Below are 24,695 nucleotides of genomic sequence, written 5' to 3'. Positions count from 1 at the left end.
GAGTAGTCGAAAATTGTATTTATTCATAAAAATACTCATTATACTCAATAGGAACTTTAGAAAGGGTAGTCAGTATATACAGGGTAGAGCCTTAGCCAACTATTAAAACAACAAGAATAAATTATTTAAAAACCAACAACAAAATTTAAACCAAAGCACAGAAAAAAATATCCAAACAAATGAAAACCAAACCCAAACCAGAACCCTTGCTCCAATTAAGCTAAAAATAGTCTCTAGCTCTAGATCCAAAAAATCAATCGAGAGCATCTGGCTCCCTAAAGACACCAAAGGTGACCAAACCTCCTCTATAGACCCTTTCTCAGGACTGACGTGCCAGTCCAGGATGTGAAACTGGAGAATCCCCTGACATTTTCTTTATGGACGATCAGTGACTAACACAGGTGGGGGATGCTGTAGTCTCTGTACTGCGTTATCTTCACCAACACTTTCCTGTGACATGGAGTCTCCCTCAGCACTCACAGGAGAGGGAATCCTGTTCTTTTCCCTGTGGTGTGCACAGACTACAGCACGGCATCAGTACAGTCTTTCTCGTGAGAGTCCTCACCACATATGGAGGGCGCAGCCGGCTTACTAAAGACATGGAGAGTAAACTGACAGAGGAAGCCTTGCTCAGCAGCATATCCTCCCCATGCTGCTGTGCGCCACTCAGGGTCCACCTGCTGACCAATGTCGGGATCTGGAGTCATTCTTGGTGGGTCCTCTGAATGTCAGGCTTCTTTCTGATGATTTCCTTTCTCCAGGAATAGTGGGTCGACAGAACATGAATCAGATTGGCGATGGATCCCCTGCAGTAGGTGGAGATTTTCCTCACTGGTTATTTCACAGCTACAAGGAGGGGTCTGCTTCTCAGTAGGTGTTGCTGCTCGAGTGGAGAATGTGTGAAGCTTCCTTCAGCCTCCTCAGTTCTCCAAAGCGGAGCTGTCAGAGAAGGAAAGGCAATCAGATGCATAGGAAGCCTCATTGGACCACAGCCTAGACAAAACCAGGGACTGTCCACACATGGGAAACAAACATCAAGGAAGAAAACCCACCCCATGAATGCCAAGGTTGCAGGGGACAGGAGTCAATGGTGGCTCATTGGCCTGGCACACTAGGGCTCCTGCTGCAGCAGGTCTGTCTGCAGGAGACTCTCATCCTGGACTGTGGCCAGATCATGCTGGAGGTTTTCATTTTAGGGGAGGAAAACGGCTGAAACACAGGTCTGTTAAGGACCTGCCCTGTCAGCTTTTGAGCTCCCAGCAGCTCTACTCAACTGGGAAATCCAGCATTACATTTGAGCTGGGCTCATTCACTCCTTGCTTCTTCAAGGATAAGACAGCACCTGAGTTTCTTTTTTTCTCCACCTTTAAAACTGCTAGAAAGTGAGCTGAGAAATACACACTGTGGTGAACTAGAAAAACAGCCCATTACTCCAATAGTTTAGATACATTCTTTTGAAAAAAACAGCAGTATAGCAATGTCTGGGTCACAGGCCTTGAACAGATGCCAGGAAACTGTGAGCAACCTGGGAAATTAACTGTATGAGGCCCTGAAGAGGAGCAAACACAACACTGCAGTGAAGGCTGGGCTTATTCCTTCAGCACAGAAACTTCCTTGGATTCAACATGTCAAACTCTAAATGTGATTTTAATTCCAGAGAAACCTTCCAGGAAACAGATGCAAACTGCAGAGAACCCATAATCAATAAGAAGGTGCTGTATGCTAATCTGCCCAAGTGTAGGATTTTATCTCTAAAGCTGATACTCCTGGAGGAAAATAAAGTGGCAGGAGGAGACACCGTCTTCCAAAATTAACACTGCCTCTATTAGGTCTGGGACTACCATAGGAAGGATCAATGCACTCAGAACACACGAGAGCACTCAGAATTGAAGAAGTGCACACAATTGAGAAAGATTAAGGATAACACATATTGCTTCCTGTGCAGACATTTCTGTTGACTGAGCCAGCCCAATACTCTCAGATGTTCTTTCCCTGGCTGTGACTGAAAAGTCATGCAAATGTCCAGCAACCCAAATAGGACAGAGATTCAGATACTGGGGAACTACTTGATATAACTCCCTCTTCGTGGCCTGGGATCCTACCTCATCTGGGAGACAGCGAATGGATTCTGCAGCTTTTCTGCCATTTCTATATGTTTGGTGACCAGATCCCTCAGCTTCAGCAGGAATTGTCGTCTTTCCACCAATATATCCTGTTTCTGTTCATTAGAAGATTATGTTCTTAGTGGAGGGTTGAACACTCACATGCACGCACACACACACACACACACACACACACACACACACACTCACTCCTCAACGCACACTTCTGGATATACATGTACAAGAACATACACATTCAGCAAAATAACAAGAATTAATCATTTGATATTTCTCTGTATCAATGGTCTCATTTCCTTAATAAAAATACACAGAATGACAGAATGGATGCAGAAACAGGATCCATTTTTCTTCTGCATACAAGAAACAAACTTCAACATCAATTATAGACATTACCTCTGGGTAAGGAATTGGAAAAAAAAATTTCCAAGCAAATGTACCTAAAAGACAAGCTGGTGTAGCTATTTTAATACCTAACAAAATCGACCTCAAACCAAAATTAATCAAAAGACATGGGGAAGGACACACCACAAAGATAACATTTTAATTTTTTTAAAAAATTTTTTGAGACAGGGTTTTTCCATAGCTTTGGAGCTTGTCCTGGAACTAGCTCTTGTAGGCTAGGCTGGCCTTGAGCACAAGGAGATCTGCCTCCCTCTGTTTTTCAAGAGCTGGATTAAAAGTCTGCACCACCACCACCTGGCCATCATTTCAATTCTTAACATCTATGCCCTAAGTAAATTTTTAAGATAAACATTACTATAGCTTAAAACACATATTGATTTCCACATGCTAATATGGAAATTATTACCAATAATAATCTCAGTCTCACCAATGTGCATGTCATCAGTGTGCAGGTCATGCAGACAAAAATTAATAAACTCTAGATTAACTGAAGTTTTAAACCAAATACACTTAACAGATATTTATCAGACAATTAGAGAATACAACTGTATATCAACAACTAAAGAAAGGAAAGCATATATAAGTTCAGGCAAATTGAAGATCTCTATATTGAATGAAAAGTGGAACAACAAATAAAGAAAGAAAGAAATTAAAGACTTTCTAGAATTCAATGGAAATGAATACATAACCTACGCAAACTTATGGGACACAATGAAAGTAGTGCTAAGAGCACTAAGTGCCTACATTAAAAATGGGAAGATATCATACTTAATAGTAACACCTCAAAGCTATTGAACAAAAGGAAATATGTCCAAAAGGATTAGACCAGAAGAAATAATCAAACTGACAGCTAAACCAATAAAATAGAAATAAAGATAATTGTATAAAAATCAGTGAAAGAAAGAATTGGTTCTTTGAGAAAATCAACAAGATAGATAAACCCTCATCCAAGCTAAATAAAGACAGGCAAAGAATATCCCAATTTATAAAATCAGAAACCGTATGGGGACATAACAACGGATGCCGAGGAAATCCAGAGAATCACAAGGACATACTTTAAATCATATACTTCATCAAACTGGATTATCTATAAGAAACAAATAATTTTCTCAATAGGAATCATTTATCAAAGTTAAATTAAAATCAGATAAGTAAATAAACCTACATTCCTCAGTGAAATAGAAGCCATTGTTAAAAGCCTCCCTCCTCCCCACAAAAAAAAAACCCAGGGTCAAATGGCTATCGCACAGAATTCTACCATACTTTAAAAGAATAGTTAATGGCAATACTCCTCAAATTAGTTTGCAAAATAAAAACAGAAAAAACAGTGCCCAAATCATTTTATGAGGTCGCAGTTACCTTGATACCCAAACCACAGAAAGACTCAACAAAGATACTTACAGGCCAATTTCCCTAATGGACATAGATGAAAAAGTACTCAATAAAATACTTGCAAATAAATCCAAGAATATTTCAAAAAGATCATCTATTATGATCAAGCAGTCTTTAACCTAGAGATGTAGGGATAGTTCAGCATATGAAAATTAGTCAATGTAATCTACCATATAAAATGAAGAAAAAACATATGGTGATCATCTTACTAGATACCAAAAAATCTATGACCCTTTCATGAAGAAAGACCTCAACACACAAACAGACAAGAGAGAATATAAGGAATAGCTGGAACATGCCAGCAAAGGAGATGATTTCTGAAGAGAACACTGGCACTAAGATCAACAATTAATAAAGGACCTCAGGGAACTTAAAGGCAAGGAACACCATGAGTAGGAGAAAATAGAGGTTTAAAGAATGGGAAATGATTTTCATCAACTCGCATCTGACAGAGGGCTAATACCCAAAATATACAAAACATTCAATAGACTAGACATCAACCATCCAATGGCACCCACGTGATGGACTAAACCCACTTAAAAAACCTGAGAAGGCTTAAAAATAATGGAGATAGAGAGTTTAACATAGATTTTTGCTGTTTGTTGGTGGCGTGCTGTAGAGAGATTTCCTGATTCAGCAACAGCAGCAGAAAAAACACTGTGTCATTTCAAAGCGTGGCTTCCTGGGGTTGTGCCGCCAGTGCAAACTCTGGCTTTATGTTAGTGTTCCCGCTTGGGATCGGAAGGAGAGTGCTCTGAGACCTTGACGATGACTCAGAGCTCCCCGCCTGCTCCTGGGCAGAAGGCAGAATCAGGCTTAGGCAGGCGGAAGAGCATGGCGGATTCCTGCCGCCATACAGGGACGTGCTTTCAGACTGCGCAGTGCTCTGCGTGTCAGATTTGGATGTTACTTGGATGAAAAGAATTTCTGTGCTGCACGCTCAGTCTCAGAATTAAAGTGCTGAGTGCCGCTCCTACCTGGTAGCCCCAAGAGGCTTCCTGACTCAGCTTTTGCTGCAAAACCCTGCGGCTCATTAAGAGGTCCTGCCACAAAACACTTAAACAGTGTTAATGAAAAGCTGAACACATGCTTTTCGGTTTTCAGCCGTAGCAGGAAAAAAACTGCGCCATTTAATAATGCCGGCTTTCTGGGCCATCCTGCCAGGGCAAACTCTGACTGTTTGAGACAGGAGGGCCAGCTACCGAGAGAGGACTTGAGTGTTGTCTGTTGTAGCTAGCTGGCTGGCAGGGACCTTGCAGCCAGTACCTCAGCCATGAGGCTGGAAAGCTAAGGAATGGGCTACATCTAGCCCGCAAAGCCACACCTTTAGTCCTACTGAGATTGCTTGGTAAATTAAAGACTCGTGTGGTCAGAAAAAGAGAGATATACAGTAAAGAGAGATTCAAAGACAGAGAAAATTTCTGAATGGTTTAAAGTGTGTTAAAAATACATGCAGACTAAAAGTTAAAATTCTTAAAGTAAACCTCTGTGACTTCAAGGTGTGGTAGCACACGCCTTTAATCCCAGTGCCTAGAAGGCAGAGACAAACAAATCTCTGTGAGTTCAAGGTGTAGTAGCAAACACCTTTAATCCCAATGCCTGGGAGGCAGAGACAGGCGGATCTCTGAGAGTTCAAAGACAGCCTGGTCTACAGATATACGCTCAAAAAGCAAAAAGTTAACCTAGGAATGTCACAGCTTAGATTCTTAAGCGCCTAGTGATTTAAAGGTGCAAATCAAAAGTGCTCCTGGATAGTAAAAAATTGCAGATTCACAATAGGACAGATTCAGACCACTAAATGAGTCACACTGTTGGATGAATGTACGTAGGCTTGAGAGAGAGAGAAGAAAAGGAATATAGAAAATAAAGTTAATGGTTAAAAAAAAAAGGTAAAGTCTTTAAAGAGACAGAGTACAGATAGTTAAGAGATTAAAAGAAATAAAGAAACATAAGCCACGTAAAAAAATGGAAAATTCACAGAGAGTCTGGATTATGTACATTGTGTTTTCTTTAAAATTTTTGACTGTGAAGGAGCTAAATACAGAGAGACATTTCATTATATGGGCTGCCCAGTGGAACCAGAACGGATATCATGAGGGTATGATTTCAGAATTTGGATCTAAGGATATGATACTTTGGAAAAGAGATTCTTCTTTTGTTTTCACAGAGGATGAGACTCTATGGATTTCTTCTATTCCGATTTGGTATGATGGACCACGTCCTCCTGAAGGGTTGCTGTGAACATCTTCAGAAAATTGCTTTGCTCAACTGCCAACTGAGATGACCCTGGCACACAGGTTATACCATGAAAGACCTAATTAACGACGCCCCCATTCATCAGGAAGCAGTTTGGAGAGAAAAAACTGCGCCCATGTTCCCAAATATGGTTTATAAATGTTCTTTTACATTTAAAGGGGGATATGATATAGATATGAATAATTTGCATTAGTATAGATTTTGCTTTATTGATAGAGATTTAAGGTCAATTTTGTTATATGTATAAGTGTTTCTGATTTTGATTAAGGTATTGTGATTGTGTAGTTCATTTAAATATGTACTGTATATTAAGAAATATAGGTTGTTAATGGATAATCATCGATAATAGTAAAGCTTGTAGTCATGTTCATTAGATTTTCTAGATATATAGAGATATATTTTAGATAGACATTCTTCATGTCTTTCAAAGATTACAGAATAGGACATTTAATGTTTTAATAACTGAGGACTTTTCATGACAATGAGACACTCTGCTCCTGGCAGCACCAATCTACTTCAAGAGGAAGATGGACATCGAAGAGGATCCTTATGGAGTTTGATAGCCATTTGGGCAAGAAACTACTCTTGCCTGGACTGTTGCATAAACTGGACACAAAGAACCCGCAGAGAGAGGACTGCTGAACTTGCCTAAAGGTGAGACGGTCTTTTGGGGTTCATGACTCATGAGAGAGTCTGCGAGACATTCTGCAGGACACAGCAGATAGTAACTGAACTGTCCTTGAATTTTCCTGCTTTATGGAAATGTCTGCTGAATACCATGGGCCTGAAGGCTGAAGATGGATGCCCCAACGGTACAGAGGAACTTTGGGTGACTGTCCAGGCAGCGAGATGTCTCTGTCATTTCTAGAGTTTTCTTATTTCTTGTTTACTTAGGTAGTATTATATCCTTCTGGAGTCTTTGATGGAGTTGAAGAATGAATAGATAGTTATAGTTTTCCTTAGTTATGATAAAAGATAAAATAGATATAAATATTGTAACTGTAATTCTTTTTTTTTTTTTTTTTTTTTGGTTTTTCGAGACAGGGTTTCTCTGTAGCTTTGGTGCCCGTCCTGGAACTAGCTCTTGTAGACCAGGCTGACCTCGAACTCCCAGAGATCCGCCTGCCTCTGCCTCCCGAGTGCTGGGATTAAAGGCGTGCGCCACCACTGCCCGGCTGTAACTGTAATTCTTGCTTGATAACTGTTTTGCTATATGTAATTTTACTATGTTAAAGTTAAAGCCTTTCTTTTTTTTGTTTAAACAGAAAAAGGGGAAGTGATGTGGGAGTGTCATATATTAATCTGTTGATTTCATTGGTTAAGCAATAAAGAAACTGCTAGGCCCATTTGATAGGCCCACCCTTAGGTGGGTGGAGTAAACAGAACAGAATGCCGGGAGGAAAGGAAGTGAGGTCAGACTCCACAGCTCTGCTCTCCGGAGCAGACGCCTCAGGAGAGACGCCATGCTACCTGCTCCAGGGAAGACGCACACCATGCCCCAGCTCCGACCCAGGATGGACTTAGGCTAGAATCTTCCCGGTAAGCGCACCTAGGGGCGCTACACAGATGATTAGAAATGGGCTAAATTAATATGTGAGAATTAGCCTAGAAGAGGCTAGATAGGAAGGGGCCAAAGCAGTTTTTAAAAGAATACAGTGTCCGTGTAATTATTTCGGGGCATAAGCTAGCCGGGCAGGCGGCTGGGGTTTTGGGGACACAGTCCTGCGCCGCCGCCCTTATTACTACAGAACACCATGAGTAGGAGAAAATAGAGGTTTAAAGAATGGGAAATGATTTTCATCAACTCGCATCTGACAGAGGGCTAATACCCAAAATATACAAAACATTCAATAGACTAGACATCAACCATCCAAATCGTTCAATTATGAAACGTGGTACAGATAGAAACAGAAAAAAAAAGAAGAATCACAAATAGCTGAGAAACATTTAAAGAAATGATCAACATTCTTACCCTTCAGGGGAATTTGAACCAAAAACTCCTTTGAGATTCCACCTTACACCTGTCAGAATGGCTAAGATCAATGGCACGAATGACAGCTTATGGTGGTGTGGATTTGTAGCAAAGGAAACACTGCTCCATTTCTAGTGGGAGTCCAGAGTTGTCCAGCCTCTATGGCATCAACATGGCGATTCCTCAGAAAAATTGGGAACTGATTTACCTCAAAATCTAGGTACACCGTTCTTGGACATATATCTAAAGGATGCTCTATCCTATCACAAGAACACTTGCTCAAATATCTTCACTCTGGCTTTATTCATAATAACCAGAAACGGGAAACAACATTGATGTCCCTCAATGGAAGAAAGGATAAAGAACGGGCAGTACATTTACATAAGAGAATATTACTTGGCTGTTTGAAAAGTGATATCCAATTGCTATTATAAGCAAATGGGTGGAGCTAGAAAAAAATCATGCTGACAGAGATATCTGAGATCCTGAAAAACACATATTATATATATTTACTTAGAAGTGGGCATCAGTTGTTAAGTAATTGATAATCAAGCCACTTTCTACAACCCAGAAAAGTTAGGTAAAGAGAAGGTCACTAGAGGAAACAGAAGTATTTCCCTGGGAAAAGAAAATAGATTAGATTTTGCCAGTAAACTTTGGTTAGGTGGGGAGGGAATTGAAAGGGATCCTGTAGCGGGGAGGGATGGAGGGAGAGAGTGTGGAGAGTGTTGGAGTTGGGGGGCTCCCAGAGGCTGCTATGGAAAGCTAGTACAGATAAAGCTTCCTGCAATCTATATGGGGGATCCTAGGGAGGAATCCTAGTAGTGGAACATACAGAGTCTGAACTGACCATCTTCTGTAGCCAAGAAAGTCTTCCAGTGCTGAGACTGGATTGCATTCAGTTGAATATTTGGCTGGAGGGGATTCTGTGGAGATCCCTATACAGCTCCGGCTCATGCTAGGACAGAGTGTTGCTCTCTGAAAACTAACAGTGGGGTCCCACTGTTGTGGACAACATCTACACATCATTGAACCTAGAGAGAGCAAGCTGTTGCCTGCATGGAGCCTTCACCCATATGCTCTAGTCTCTTTGGCATGGGAAGGTACTCTGCAGGTCACAGAAAGAGAAACATGACATCAACTGAGCCACAAAAACCTTGACTTACAGTCTGTCCTCCCTGCAAGTTATGCTGGGGTACTGTTGGTGCAGAACTCGAGAGAGTGGCCATACAATGTCTGGCTTAACTTGAGGCTCATGCAAGGTGAGGCATCCATGCCCTATAATCCCTGGATGGCTAAAATCTGGAGAAAAAATCGCTCAGAGATGTAGCACAGACGGAAACATAACTAAAAAAATAAATGCCGGGTGATGGTGGCGCACGCCTTTAATACCAGCACTTGGGAGGCAGAGGTAGGCGGATCTCTGTGAGTTCGAGACCAGCCTGGTGTAGAAGAGCTAGTTCCAAGACAGGTTCCAAAACCACAGAGAAACCCTGTCTCGAAAAACAAACAAAAAAAAAAAAACCAATGAACTGATTACTAATATTCCTATCAATGTTCTGCTATACTCATAGATTGGTGCCTTGCTGGTCCTCATCAGAGAGCTTTTCTCTAGCAGTAGTTGTGTGGAAGTGAGTATCTAAATTCGAACTTTCTATCAGTCCTACCCATTGGAGCTCAGGAAAACTTTCAGAAGAAATGGGGGGGAGTGCGGATTTTAGGCGTAAGCGGGAATGATGGGCTGGAGGGCACTAGGAGAACATGGCCCACTGAATCAAGTAAACAGGGCTCACATAGGCTCACAGAGTTCTGTATGGGGCCTGCATGGGTCTGCACCATGTTCTCTGCATAGATGTTGGTGTTTTGGTGGGACTCTTAATAGTGGGAGTGGGTGTGGGGTGTCTCTGACTCTTTTGTCTGCTCTTGGGATGCCTTTCCTTCTATTGGAAAGCTTTGTCCAGCCTCGGTATGAAGGCCTTTTTCTTGTTTTGTCATGCTTGCCTGTTCTTTTCTGGAAAGAAAACAAAGGGTAGCAGATCTGGAAAAAGAGAGGTTTATAGGAGCTGAGAGAAGTGGCGGTAGAGAAAACTATGGTATGTGAGAATAATTTATTGTCAATAAAAGGAAATGTTCACTCAATACAAAAATGTGAATCGTTGAAGAGTCACAACACTTTAAAACAGAGTTATTAACTGTGTAATCTCTACCCAAAAGGAGAGCTTAAAATTTTCTTCCTCTAAAATATTAACAAGGAGCAGGAATCCCTATGATTCGATGGCATATAATATTTTTCACTTATAGCTGGGATTCATAGGCCATGGCTAGTGGGAAGGAGGTAAAATTGCTTTTCTGTGAAGAGTAAAATTTATGGACAGATCCTTAGTAAGGGTTAGATTCTGCCTCCTGCAGGAAAATCCTCTGCTCCTGGAGGTCTCAAACGCAATGAGAGCTGGAGGGTTGCACCGAGCAGACACCAGCTATAATGGAAGAGATGAATTAAAGGTAATAACTTCATCAGTTCTTTCAGGACAGACATCTTCTCTGTTTGCTGCAGGTATAGCTTACTGTGTGGCATTTATGGGACTCCCAACATAGACTCTTGAATGTTTAAATGAATGAAAGCTATCTTTATGTTGTTATTCGTCTTAAAGCTACCTGTCTACTAATGACAAAGCATCTTAAATTATATTTTCACCGATGCTTTTGAGATGACTATAATTTAGCACCTATGTCTTAAAAACACAAATGTAAGCCGGATGGTGGTGGCGCACGCCACTAATCACAGCACTCGGGAGGCAGAGGGAGGCAGATCTTTGTGAGTTCGAGACCAGCCTAATCTACAAGAGCTAGTTCCAGGACAGGCTCCAAAACTACAGAGAAACCATGTCTCGAAAAAACCAAAAAAAAAAAAAAAAAAAAAAAACCAACAACAAAAAGAAAGCACAAACGTATAATCTACTGACCTTGGACATTTGGGTCAAGCATCAAGTCTTTAAGTATTTAGACTAAGTTTGAGCTTGTGATGCAAACCCTTAATCCTACCTACTCAGAGACTGAGACAGATGGACTGAACATTAAAGTCTGGACTGAACTCCACTGTGAGTTCAAAGCTAATCTTTGGAATGTAGTGTGATCATATCTCAAGACTTTAAAAGGATTTGGTGATATATCTCATTGTTAGAATGTGTAACAAACATGAGCAAAGCCCAGGTTTAATGTTATTTTAATAATTAGATTAGATAACCATGGGAGAACTGCTATTTTCTGAAGGGAAATTAAGGAGGAGTGGACCCGGGGTCCGGGAAACAGGGAGTGAATGACTGGGAGGAGGGAAGGAGGTTGAACTGATGAAACATGAAAAAAGATTAAAAATGTAGACGAGAACCACCCCTTTGACATTTACAAAGGATTTTTTCCTTCAAAGATGTTTCCAGCCATTGATCTCACAGGATGCTAAATCCTGAGAAAGTCTTGGATTAATCACAGAAATCAACAATTGGACAGGATGTTAGTGAGCTACTGGAAAAGTGGGATGATCACCTGTGAGTGTGTGTGTGTGTGTGTGTTTGTGTGTGTGTGTGTGTATTACTACTGATGGTGGAAAGCCTGCCCACATTGCTGCAGCCTACCTTATCCAACTCGTCACATAGCTCACAGAACTTCTCATCGGTCTTTTCATAGAGATTCTTCACCTTCTCACAGGCCACTTGCATTGAAATCTGCTCCCTCCATAGCTTTCGGTTCTCCTCTCTCAACATGCTCACTTTTTTCTTCAACTGAGTTCGCTCACTCAGGAGCTGGTTGTGGAGGATGCTGAAACATCACAAAAACACCATGAGACCTACCTAGCCTCCATCTCCCACATCACCCATGCAAACTTTCATGTCCCCAGACAGCCCTAGACCAGAGCCCACAGTCACCATGCCAGGATACCCTAGTGGCTGTCAAATGTCAGAGAATGGCCAAATTACAGAAAGACTCAGACTGCTTTTGAAAACTGTTACAATAAAAGAAATGCATGTACTTCTGACAGTAGGGTTTGCCTCCTACCACATGTACTTAACTGTCCATGGTATTGGGAAAGCATCAGCAGGTTGAGAGGTAGAAGACAAACATTCTCTGAGGGAGGACAGCAGACCCAATTGAAATATATTCTATCAATGGGTAGAATGGGATCACCTCTGTAAACCCCTACCAGAGCCCCCAAGACCAACAAATGCCTGACACCTTTATCATAGTACAAATAGATTTTCTATCGAGAGGCTCCTGAGCCTGGCAGGACAATGTTGTGATGGGCTCACAGATACTTCAGTCTTAGCAAAACTAGTCCAGTAGGTCCAAGTCAAGAGCATAAGACAGACTGCTTTTTATAGGGAGACAGGCCAAAAGGAAAGTCCTCACTCTGGTTCAAAGACAAAAACATGGCAAAAGCAGTCACTGCCAAGGAATAGAGTCCCAGTGAAGTCAGTCACTCACCTGTCAGAGACAGTTTCCTCAGTCAGCTCCTTGCACTTGTACAAGGCCTCTCTCATCTCCATGGGGAATTTCTGTAGATCCAACATCACTTTCTTATGCTCCATATTCACCATCTCCAACTCAAAATTTAGCCTGTATTAGGGCATAGCCCCAGAGCAAAGAACCCCGTGAATTCTGGACTTAATGATCCTATGATTTCAGGCTGTGCCCTAAACACCCCAGCACAGTCAATGTCACTGATAGCTATGAACGAGGACAACCTGGTGCTGTTTAAACTTGCTGATGTGGCCCCAGACCAGCAATCAGGGGTGCAAAGGGAGTGATCCAGAGCTGCATGAGTTCCATTAATGGGCCTGGAGGAATAGAATAGTTAAGTCCTGGGGAGCCTGTGTCACAAGTCTGATCCCACCAGAAATCTATGATAATGTTGTTCCCGTCTTCAGAACGGGGATTTTTGATCCCAGATTCGTATTGCTACATGGATGTCTAAAGCTCAAAATCAGTGTTAACAGCGAGCAGACCTGACTGAAGGATAGTTATATAAGTTTCCAGTGGATTCCAATGGGCTGCCAAGGTGAGCACACAGGCCAGGAGCACCATCACTGGTCATAGTGGAGTTCCCTGACCCTAAGGGAACTTAGTGGGATCACCTGGAAACTGTGGCACAGAAAGAACCACATGCCACAGACCCCCCAACTGCTAGGACACACACACACACACACAAATACACGGAGGATGCCAAATAAATGTAGGCAGGCAGAATTGTCTCAGAATATAAGAAACCAGACTAGAGAGGAGCAGTGAGGAAGTTCAGACCTCAAGTCACACACTGAGCTGCACCAAGACGACTAGGCCCCTGCAGCTGCTCCCAGGAGCAGCCAGTATTCAAGCACCTGCTGGTTAAGCACAAAGACTCACCATAAACTCACAGCACCGAGCAGCGTCCACAAGCTAACACCTGTCAAGGCCTCATGAAATGTGTGCTGAGAGCTCACAAGTATTGCGCCATCCCCAGATTGATCCAGGCCACAGGCTCTGCTTTTTATTTGGAGGAATCACACAGCCTGTGTCCTGATATCACTCCTTCCCAGGGTTCAGCTTTGCCTCTCAGATGCCCTCAGGATATTTAGTTTAGGCAGAACACTCTGGAGGTGCAGCCTCCAGTGACCTGAGGAATGCTGGGGTTGACTCGGTAGGGTCAAGACAGTTACCCAGGAACTAGACAAAATGGCTACCTGTTGTTCAAATCCTTGTTGGTATAATTAGCCAGAATTCCACGAAGTTCATTCCTTTCTTGGGTCATCATCTGAAGCTGCAGGGTCAGTGTATCCACCTTGTTCATCCGCTGCTCCTGCCCAGTAACAGAGTTTGGGGTTGATGTTTTTCCAGCACTCCCTGCAGGTAGATAAATATTAGTGAATTTATGCAGTAGTATGGCACAGGACCAGGAGAGATCATGTTGAGTTCGAAGAAGAGGCCAAGGAAGAGTGAATGCATGGAACACAGTGAAGGATCAGGACAACTCCTCAAACTGGGAGCCCATAAGCCATGCCTCTGTCTCCACTCACTGTGGCTAGCTATGTGTATCAGCCCCTCCTGCTGCCCCACTGGCCCTGAAAGGCATATGTCACCCAGCCATGCTGCTTTGGAAATTTCAACTCATTTCTGATGTGATACAGAAAATTCCTGGAGTCTCCAGTGCTTAGAGACTCTCAGTCTCTTAGTGTGGCCTGGAATAGAAGTAACTGAATGTCTGAGACCCTGGTGCATAGATAGGGAATTTCCCATGGGATTCTCACAGAACCTAAAGAAATCACTGATGATGAGTTGTAGCAACAACCTACTCTCACACCCCATTAGTCTGTGCCTCCTGCTGGTCTTTGCCACTCAAAATAAAATTAAGGAACTCACAGAACAGCAGCTGTAACCTTGACAACTCCTGGATCTCTGCCAAACTAACTAGCAGCAATCCTTCACTATGGGTCTGCACTTTAGTGATGGGGGAGTGTCATATATCAATCTGTTGATTTCCTTGGTTAAGCAATAAAGAAACTGCTAGGCCCATTGGATAGGCCCACCCTTAGGTGGGTGGAGTAAACAGAACAGAATGCCGGGAGGAAGAGGAAGTGAGGTCAGACTCCGCAGCTCCGCTCTCCGGAGCAGACGCAGGAGAGACGCCATGCTACCTGTTCCAGGGAAGACGCACACCATGCCCCAGCTCCGACCCAGGATGGACTTAGGCTAGAATCTTCCCGGTAAGACCGGTGCTCACAGATTGTTAGAGATGGGTTGATAGGGATATCAGAATTAGCCAGTAAGGGCTAGAGCTAAGGGCCAAGCAGTGTTTAAAAGAATACAGCGTCTGTGTAATTATTTCGGGCCATAAGCTAGCCGGAGCCGGGTGGCTGGGGTTTTGGGGACATAGCCCCGCCGCCGTTCATATTACTACACTTTAGTAACCCAGAGAAGCAATATAGAACCATCTCTTCCAAGATCCCAGCTACTAAACCCCATTTCTGTAAGGTCCAACTCAACCCCCAACCTCCTCCTTCGAAAGTCAGATTCTCTGCCAACCAGTGTGCTCAATCTTGCCATTGTGTCTTCTGGTGAACCCTATATGCACATAATTGATGTGGGAGTGATTTCTTATTAATAAAGAAACTGCCTAGACCCATTTGATAGGCCAACCCTTAGGAAGGCGGAGAAAACAGAACAGAATGCTGGGAGAAAGAAGCTGAATCAGGAGTCGCCATGATTCTCCCACTGCAGGCAGACACAGGTTAAGATCATTCCTGGTAAGCCAGTTCATGGGCTGCACAGATTAATAGAAATGGGTTAGATCGATGTGTAAGAGCTAGCCAATAAGAAACTGACTAAAGGATCAGGCAGTGTTTAAAAGAATACAGTTTCCGTGTAATTATTTCGGGTAAAGCTAGCCATGTGGGCGGCCGGGTGCCGAGGACGCAGACCTGCTGCTCCTATTTCAACACATAATGAGTGCCCCAAGAATGCAACCCTGTAGATTTCAAATAAAGATTCCAACGACTCTTTAGGATACAGCAGAATGTCCAGAGAACGGACTGTTAGGGTCACTGCCAACTGCCATCACTTATCTCATAACCGTCTCTTCCCCAGTTCACCAAAAGACAAGCTGGCTTTTTCAGGTGCCTTCCCTGAGACACAGGGGAAACTCGTCAGCAGCTCTCTGATAGATAGACTCCAATTAATTATAATTTAATACTTCATCATTTATGGAGGTCAAGACTCATTTTCTAAACATTCCCAAGGAATGGCTCTTCACCTCCGAATCAAAAAGATGGGAAGTGAAGGATACTAAGAAATTAGCTCATGTTGATGTGGAATGAAGTTCAGTTTCATGAAGTGAATGAGTACCTCAGGAAATATCCACAAGGCTGTTACAATGTGTGGGGGTGATGGGGATTGTGGGTGACCCGTCAGACCAAAGATGAGTCACATGGGTAATGATGAAAATTTTCGCCAAACTTCAGCAGAGTACATTCCATCCATCATGATGTTAGCAAAGGTGAGATCACCTAGTGACAGGACAGGCTGGAGACACCTAAGGGCATCCACAGGTGAGCCCTCACTCACCAAGAACAGACACTTGCAGGGAGAGTGATGGCTCATTCCTGCACTCAAGTTAAAGTTAAAGTCAAGTTAAAGATGACTGGCTATTGAGATTCAGGAACTCAGAAACCTTAGGGGTCACTGACATGCAGCAATACCCAATGGTTCCTACCCTGCAAGTGGATGTGAGGTAAAATTTGAGATCGTCCAGTTTTGGCTCGAGGATTTTACTCTCCTGTTATTAGTGACCCACAACCAAAAGAAAACCAGTGTGGGTGAAGCTCAGTGCTGTAACTGAAACCTCATTCATCCCTCTCTCCTTCCTTCCCACTCAGAGTCAAAACAGAGGGCCCCTAGCACAGCAGCTGCAGGGTTGACCATTACTGGCTCTCTGCCAATCTAAGCATCAGAAACCCTAAACTCCAGGACTACTCTTTAGTAACAGAGAGAAGCAGGATAGATTCATTACCTCCACGAAGCTCTAAGATCCTCTGAATCACTATGAAAAACCAAGCTGAGGCCCTCCACCATCAAGAAACTCCCCACTCCCTCCCCAGGACTCACTGCGTTTTCCCCAGAACCATTTATGTCTTGATGAGCGACACTGAGGTTGAAGGCCAGCTTCCTTCTGCCTCCCTCTAGTCTCGTTATGTTCTCCCTTCTGTCTCCCAAGGAGCCTGCTCAGTCTTGCCAACATGGCTACGTCCAAAACCAGTAGGCAATGAACAGATGCCCCACAGGCAGTTGGTGTTGCCACAACACTGATGACATCACAGAGAATCAGGGCTCCAGGATACAACAGAATGTCCAGGGAGGGGTCTGCTGCTGTCCATGGTACAGCCATTACCTCTGACTCATCTCCTCACTCCAAAATGACCTTAAACCAAGCACCCATATCAGGAGCCTCTCTGGGGTCAAAAAGGGAAAAGGAAGCTCTTATACAGGTAGTAATAAAAAATTTCCCCTGGAGAATCAGCAGAGCTCACTCAGGCTATAAGGTAGTGAGTGAAGATGTAATTCACTCTTGACGTGTCTGGTTGGAGTCACATGAGGCCAGATGATCCCTCAGATATTTAGAAAAAACAGTCCTAGAAACAATATGATGGTCCAGACCTTGAATCAATATACTGAGGCATGAGCAGTGACAAGTCAGAGGTCTGTCGGGGCTGTGAAGAGGCACCCTAAGTTGGAAACACACAAGCACATGCACACGCATACAGATAGAAGAGGCACACAATCATGGGATAGAATATGATGTACATCACTGCTATGGTCCTTCTATCAGCAAACAAACCCAAATTCCTTGGCCTAGAGCCAGGTGTTATGATATATGTGCTTGTTAATGGCTTTGGGTACAATACCCATGGGGAGATCATGAAAAGGACAGGCATTTGGAGAGGCTTGGGGTTATTAAATCAAAGAGTTTGGTTATAGCCTAACCTCAATTTTCTATTTCTGACAGTTCTTGTAAAGAGGATCCAGCCCATCGTTAGGCTGAAATTCATTTTCTCCAGATCTCTGGACTTTCTCAACAGAAGCACGTTCCTTAGAACTTAGGGCTGATGAGGTCTGTCAGGTGATCTGTGCCATTTCAGATATGGAAGCCCTAAGCAGGTAAATGTGATTAGCAACTTTTTTTCTAAATAGGGTCTTGTAGAAACCAACAAGTTGAGAACCAAACACTTGGCAAAACTGGTATGAAAAAGTTTTATGAACATACAGAGTGGTGCTGTGGTAAAGAAGCAGAAGTGAGAAGTGAGATACAGAGAGAGAGAGAGAGAGAGAGAGAGAGAGAATATGGTTTGCAAATCAATCTGAGACGTGACAAGATCTAGAAAACAAGGTATAATGGATTACCAGCAAATTCCAGCAACTAAGAACAAGGTCTGTGTAGGGGAAACCCAGCCCAAGGGCGTGTGTTAGTCTTGGGCTAATGTTTAGGTATAAATCTGGCTGGTGCGAGCCCCGCCGGTCCCTTTTTGTACTTCTTGTTCATCACTGGATCCCTAGTGTTGTAAGCTATTCCCTCATTAAAGTTTACTATTTCATATTAAGCTAGCCTGGTTATTACGCCACACAGCTTGGCCTTTTCAATAATTACTTGTGAGATATAACACTTCCATGAACACACTTCTCCAACTCAGGAGATATACTTATCCACCCCAGCCAAATATGCACAAAACCATTCTGCATGTTCCTGCCTCTAATCGCACCAGTCTCCCACACAAATAGGCTTCAGTCTCTTCCAAATGACCTGACTGCACCTATGACCCACAATGTTTTCTCTCGACCCACCCATGGAATCTGGAAGGTGCTCAGGAAATGAACTGAGAGATAAGACTTTGCCTACCTGATACTCAAAATGCAGCCTTGAGATTCTCAATCTCTGGATGATAGCCCTAAACCATCCCTCTACAGGAAAGGGAGTCTTGCTGTCAGCTAGTTTTTCTTCTTCCCTTTACATTCTTCAGAAATCTAGGGGACAGCCTCCTCAAGCCTATTCACAGCGGCACATGGTACAGCTTGGCTTCATAACCCTCAAGTCAAACCTCAAGAAGTCAAAAGAAAATTGACAGATTTTACAAACACTCATATGGTTGGAGATGCCGAGGTTATGTATTGTTCACTCTAGCACCTTGCAGGGCCAGAATGTGTTCCCCAGACTAAGTATGTTATCTTCTCTGATATCATCCCAGGACACACAAATCTGGCTGGAAGGAGTCAAGCTTTCTTCCTTTCCACTGCCTCATAAGGCCCATAATATTGTGAGGTAAGTTCAAGTATTATCTCTGCATGGACATTTGCCTATCAAAGAAAACTCATGTACCCAAAACATAACTTCTGCTATCTCTGGTTCCAACAGAGTCTTGTTCTAATTCTGCATTCCTTAGTAAATGCAACTTGTGTCTTCTATTGCTTAAAGCTTCCATAGAAAACTTTGTGGTATTGGCATAAAAACAGAGAAGTCGACCAATGGAATCGTATAGAAGACCTGGATTTTAACACAAAAACCTATGATCACCTCATTTTCGATAAAGGAGCTAAAAGTATACAATGGAAGGAAGAAAGCATCTTCAACAAATGGTCTGGCACAACAGGATGTCAACCTGTAGAACAATGAGGGCTGATGAGAAGCCAAGGACAATGGCAAGGGGTTTTGACCCTACTTCATGTTCTGGCTTCGTGGGAGCCTAGCCAGTTTGGTTGTTCACCTTCCTAGACATGGACGGAGGGGAGCGGACCTTGGACTTTCCACAGGGCAGGGAACCCTGACTGCTCTATGGACTGGAGAGGGAGGGGGAGAGGAGTTTGGGGGAGGGGGAGAAGGGTGGGAGGAGGGGGAGGGAAATGGGAGGCTGGAAGGAAGCGGATACTTTTTTTTCCTTTTCTCATCAAAAAAAAAAGAAAAAAAAGAAAAAAGAAATCTTCTGGGGAGCCTAAAATGCCAAGGCTGCCTGAACGTCCAGTATTTCTTCCACCTAACCTCACATATCAGTCTTAATTAAAAGCAGGACCACTGAGAAACAATTGGATTGGAACTAAATGTGAGGGCTATTTCTGGGATAAATGGCCCAGATTCAAGGGGCTAGAGATGCTGGAAGAAAAATTGTGAGATCTTCACACATACCTAGTTCTCTGACCTATATGGGAAAAAGGAGTCCGTCCTGCCTTCAATGGAAACAATAAAATATGAAAACTGTATATACTCTATCTATCTATCTATCTATCTATCTATCTATCTATCTATCTATCTATCTATCTATCTATCTATCTCCATCCATCTGGGTTTTATTCTCCATATTTTCCCACACAAAAGATTGGTAATTCATCTCTTCTCCCTCACTTGCTTAAATTTAACATTCCTTAAGTCTCTGACTCCGTGACACTAGAAATATTGTGGAAAGGGTCTTAGATATAAAATGTAAGTTGTACTGAAAACAAAATACCCACATCATACAACTTTACAAACACATTATCTTAGTTTGTTTTTTTATATGACAAATGCAATATAGAAATTATGAATTCAAAGAGTCGTTAAATTCAGTTTTTATTGCTTCTCTGCCATGAAGTTCAAAAAACTTTTTCTGACTAAATACATTTTGTAAAGAGGTAAAATCTGTAGAGTTTTGTAAATGGAAATGGAAAGATGTGAATAAAGCCAGAAAATAACAGCATAAATCAGAAGGATTATGGAAGATAAAGAATCAAGATCATATGTGAAACACCTATTTTTGGATTCTATTGATGGAAGTATTAGAGTTCAAAATGGATCAGCACTAGACATTGTTCATTAACCATGAAGCTAATTATCCCAGTATGCTATGACACATTCTTATGGACTCATATACACTGATATGCATAAAAAGTAGATACTGTGCTTACCGTAATTCACGTGATGATTCTACCTTTAGGAACCATCCTTATACTGAAACATAAGTGCTCTGTATGAAAGTTGTGGGGATGGGTAAAGAAGGAGCCCATGAACCTAAGAATATATTTCTAAAGTGTTTGTAGATGGTTTACACAGTATCTGTACAAGCTTGAGAGATTCAGGTGATTTTTAATTATATCTGTTCGCTAGAGATCAATTCAGGGCAGTATCATGTAAGAGGTTAACTGTTACCAGTAGTTTCTTTTATTTTTTTCATAATTGCATGAAAACACGTTTTTACAATATATCTGTATGTGTCTGTGTTTGTCTCTGTCTGTGTGTGTATGTGTGTTGCAACATCTATAAGAAGATTACATAAAATTCACCCCCAATTTCTGACTTACACTTTCTTTCCAACAACTCTTCTATAAAGATATATTACAAGTATTTAGTTCCTTTAGCATTACTCACACAGGAAAACAAAATGATAAGTTTAAACACATTATTAATATACTCACTGTCACCTATAATGCATAGGTGCACTGATGGAGGAAGATCATTGATTAATTAATACAGAAACTGCTTGGCCCTGGTAGGTTAGAACATCGGTGGGTGGAGTAAACAGAACAGAATGCTGGGAGGAAGAGGAAGTGAGGTAAGATGCCTCAGACAGACGCCATGACGCTGCTCTCCAGGGCAGACGTCATGATGCTCCAACCCAGGATGGACATAGGCTAGAATCTTCCTGGTAAGTGCACCTCGAGGTACTACACACATTAATAGAAATGGGCAAAGCAGTGTTTATATGAATACATTTTGAGTGAACAGTGAACAGATTACACACTACTAAACACACACACACGCACACACATACACACACATGCACACAGCACTTGTTACTAGGTGAAAGGAACAAGTTTATTCAAAGCATTAATAACACCTATATAGCGAGGACGACCTTGTATTCTGTATCATGTGAGTTTGTTCACATTACTGTGCAATTTCGATAGAATCAAACTGCAAATTCCCTAATACCTGAAATCAGTAAATTTAGCTAAGCGGCCAGCACAGTGATCCTACAAAGTCTAGACTGGACCTACATCCTCGGCCTCATTTCTCCACATACACCACGTCTTCCCTGGAACACCGGTTTCCTATCCACTTATACAGTTCCATTCTTAGCGCTGAGTGTCAGCTGGAAAAAAACTTTCCCTGAGCAGCCGAACATGGCTGTGCATAACTCGGCACTTTATTATTATTATTTCACCTTCCTTTCTTTAAAGACTCAAAGCATTATGAAATATTCTTCACTTGTCTCCCGTGTCACTCCCATGAACACAGCATCACAACTGAGGTCTTCCCTCCCGTCTTCTGTGGTCTCCTAAGGGTGCCTGGCACACAGGAAGAATACATCTGTAGAATTACTGAAATGCTAAAACTGATGATGACGTACCTTAGCATTACAAAAGCGCTGTGATCACAGGACTGGTGTCAGGTTATAGCCAGGAATGTTCAAGATGTCAAACAGGGCCACTTACCTTCATTATCATCTCAGGAGGAATACAGTGAGTGAGAAGCTCATAGAGCCTCCCGCGGACTTCAAGGAGCCTAAAAAAAAAAGAAAAAAAGAAATTGCCACTTTGTGATAAAAAAAAAAGGAAAAATTTTAATGACCCAGCTGGTACAGGTGGAGTTTCTTACTTGATTTATCACCCAGCTGTAGACAGAAGCTGCCTGACTTGTGCTGTACCAATGAGAGACTGCCCCAGTACACCCACTTCAGTGTCTTCTCAAACAGTCTCATTCTGTAGCCCAACTCGCCTGGGCCTCATGTAGCTCATGCCAGCTTTGAACTGGTAGCACTCTTTCTGCCTCAGCTTCCTAGGATAATCCACCAGGGCCAAGGACCAGTTCAGTTTTTGTAAGTTTTTCCATTCATTTTAACAGTAGCTATTTATAATGAGGGCTCCTCATTGTATCACTCACAATAGTACTGAAGAGAAATTTGACTTCAGGGGCCTAAGAGATGGTTTGAGAGGTAATCTGCTTGTATTACAAATCTAATAACCTGAGTCTGATTGCCAAGAACCCATGGTGAAGGGCCAAAATGATTCCTGGAAGCCGTCCTCTGATCTCTACAGAGACACACTTATGGCTGTGTGCGCTTATGAGCAAGGACACGCGTGTAAACACAGACATGGACACACATACACGCACACACACACACACAAAAATAAGCAGAATAATAAAAATTAAGAAGAAAAAAAAGAAATTAAGAACTTGAAATGTGGAACTTGAGCTCGTTCACACCAGAAACTAAATACACTCACTCTACTAATGAATCAAGTACTCTTTTTATGCAGCTTAGGATTTTATGCTTAAAGTATCTACAGAGAGGCTGTGAAAAGACTGGCCTGTCTCCAGTGAACCACACAAGAGATGAGGTAATGTCAGCATGAAGTATGAACCTAGTCTATAAACTACAGCAGGGACACAAAGCTGACCTTCACCGAAGGGACAGGCAGAGATAACCACAACCAGGATAAGCCAATACGAGTGCAAACCCGAGTCCCTAACTCAGGCTCCCCTCATGGCATTTTCAGGAGGGTGGCACGGAAATGCACATACTGCATGTCAGAACAAGAATAAATAACGATATTCCCTAAACTCAGAAAACAACTGTCTTTGTCTTTCTACAATGCATTACCAAGAAAAAAACAACTGTCCAGGGTTCTGAATAAGCTACTGCAGATGCTCCACTGCAGGTGAATCCAGACAGGGATTTAGAAGTTCTCTCTTAAAAGCACAGGTTCAAACTCCTCTCTCTGTCACACACAGAGTTCAGCACAGCAGCAGCACAAGGTCTCACTAACCACCTGCACTAACTGACAGAAGAATCTCCTGAACCCTAACTCATCAGATAGCTACCTAGAAACACACACTCCTCTCACCACTGTGTTCATCTAAACCACGGACGCTCGGGCTCTCATGGCTGCACTCAAGTCTATTCTGCACCCTAAAAATGATCTGCTCCCCCTAGGGCTCAAGGCGGCTTGCTTCTCAGCTGTGACGGGCAAGGATGAGGCTGCGCTTCAGTGAGGCTGAGGAAATGCCACACTGCAACAGCAGGGGACCTCAAAACTGTCATGTTTATTCAGAGCGATGGAGCCTGTCTTAGTTAAACTGCCATAAAAGAAACAACTAGTGGCTGAGACATTTCAGTCCTGTCCACTACTGAGTAAGAAACCCACAGACGTGAAAGGAAACAACTTTGGAGTGTGGCTCAACGATGCTTTCTAAGTACTTCGTATTTCTCACCACAGATCCTGTCCTTGGGCATGAGCAGTGTCAGTTCTGGACCCATATCGTACAATCTCTTTGATCTCTGCACCAAAGCACAAGTGCCCTTGCAGGACAACAAACAGTATCTCCAAGAGAGAAAATTTGGCTAAGTTAGCTCTCAAGCTGGAAGCTCAGGGTCTCTCTAGCACATTCGGCATCAATGACAAAGCAATTACAACAATGACAATTGTTCTTTCAGCCTAGGCACACTAGGCACTTTATGCTGTGCAATAAAACTAAGCTACTTTCTGTGGTGAAAAAGAGATGAATAAAGTTCAATTTTACATGCTAACATATTGAAGAAAAGCATAAACTATACGCACTAACTACTTAGGTTCACTATATTTCAGGTCTTACATGCAATTTTTTCCCCTTTCAAATGAGGCTCTGTTGCCAGGAGGCCGCTAGTTAGTTCCCTGCCACGTAGCCCTGAAATAATCACACAAAAGATGCATTAATCAATTCACTAGTTGGCCCATTAGCTCTAGCTTCTTACTAGCTAACTCTCACATATTAATTTAACCCATTTCTATTAATCTGTGTATCATCTCGAGGCTGTGACTCACCGGGAAAAGTTCCATCTGGCTCCAGAGGCTACCTAGATTCTCCCCAATCTGCCCTTCTTTCTCCCAGCATTCCATTTAGTTCTCCCCACCTAGTTCTCCTCTGCCCTTCTTTCTCCCAGCATTCCATTTAGTTCTCCCCACCTAGTTCTCCTCTGCCCTTCTTTCTCCCAGCATTCCATTTAGTTCTCCCCACCTAGTTCTCCTCT

General features: G+C 42.6%; 1 protein-coding gene across 2 annotated transcripts in view; it reads right to left on the bottom strand.

The window, feature by feature from the left end:
- Positions 1-24,695, bottom strand: part of LOC142849334 (disks large homolog 5-like) — a 40,330-nt gene continuing 15,635 nt past the window's right edge. For both annotated transcript variants that reach the window (XM_075971295.1, XM_075971302.1), the window contains 6 exons: positions 22,120-22,189; positions 13,857-14,016; positions 12,622-12,753; positions 11,775-11,958; positions 2,103-2,218; positions 1-939 (listed from right to left, as the gene is read on the bottom strand). In XM_075971295.1, coding sequence (XP_075827410.1) covers positions 921-939; positions 2,103-2,218; positions 11,775-11,958; positions 12,622-12,753; positions 13,857-13,963 — 558 coding nt within the window. In that variant the 5' untranslated portion in view covers positions 13,964-14,016; positions 22,120-22,189 and the 3' untranslated portion in view covers positions 1-920. The remainder of the gene's footprint in view (positions 940-2,102; positions 2,219-11,774; positions 11,959-12,621; positions 12,754-13,856; positions 14,017-22,119; positions 22,190-24,695) is intronic.

Source organism: Microtus pennsylvanicus, chromosome 1, assembly GCF_037038515.1.
Source record: "Microtus pennsylvanicus isolate mMicPen1 chromosome 1, mMicPen1.hap1, whole genome shotgun sequence".
NCBI classification, from domain to species: Eukaryota; Metazoa; Chordata; class Mammalia; order Rodentia; family Cricetidae; genus Microtus; species Microtus pennsylvanicus.
Note: the sequence above shows the minus strand (reverse complement) of the source record. Positions and strands in the feature narration are given on the sequence as shown.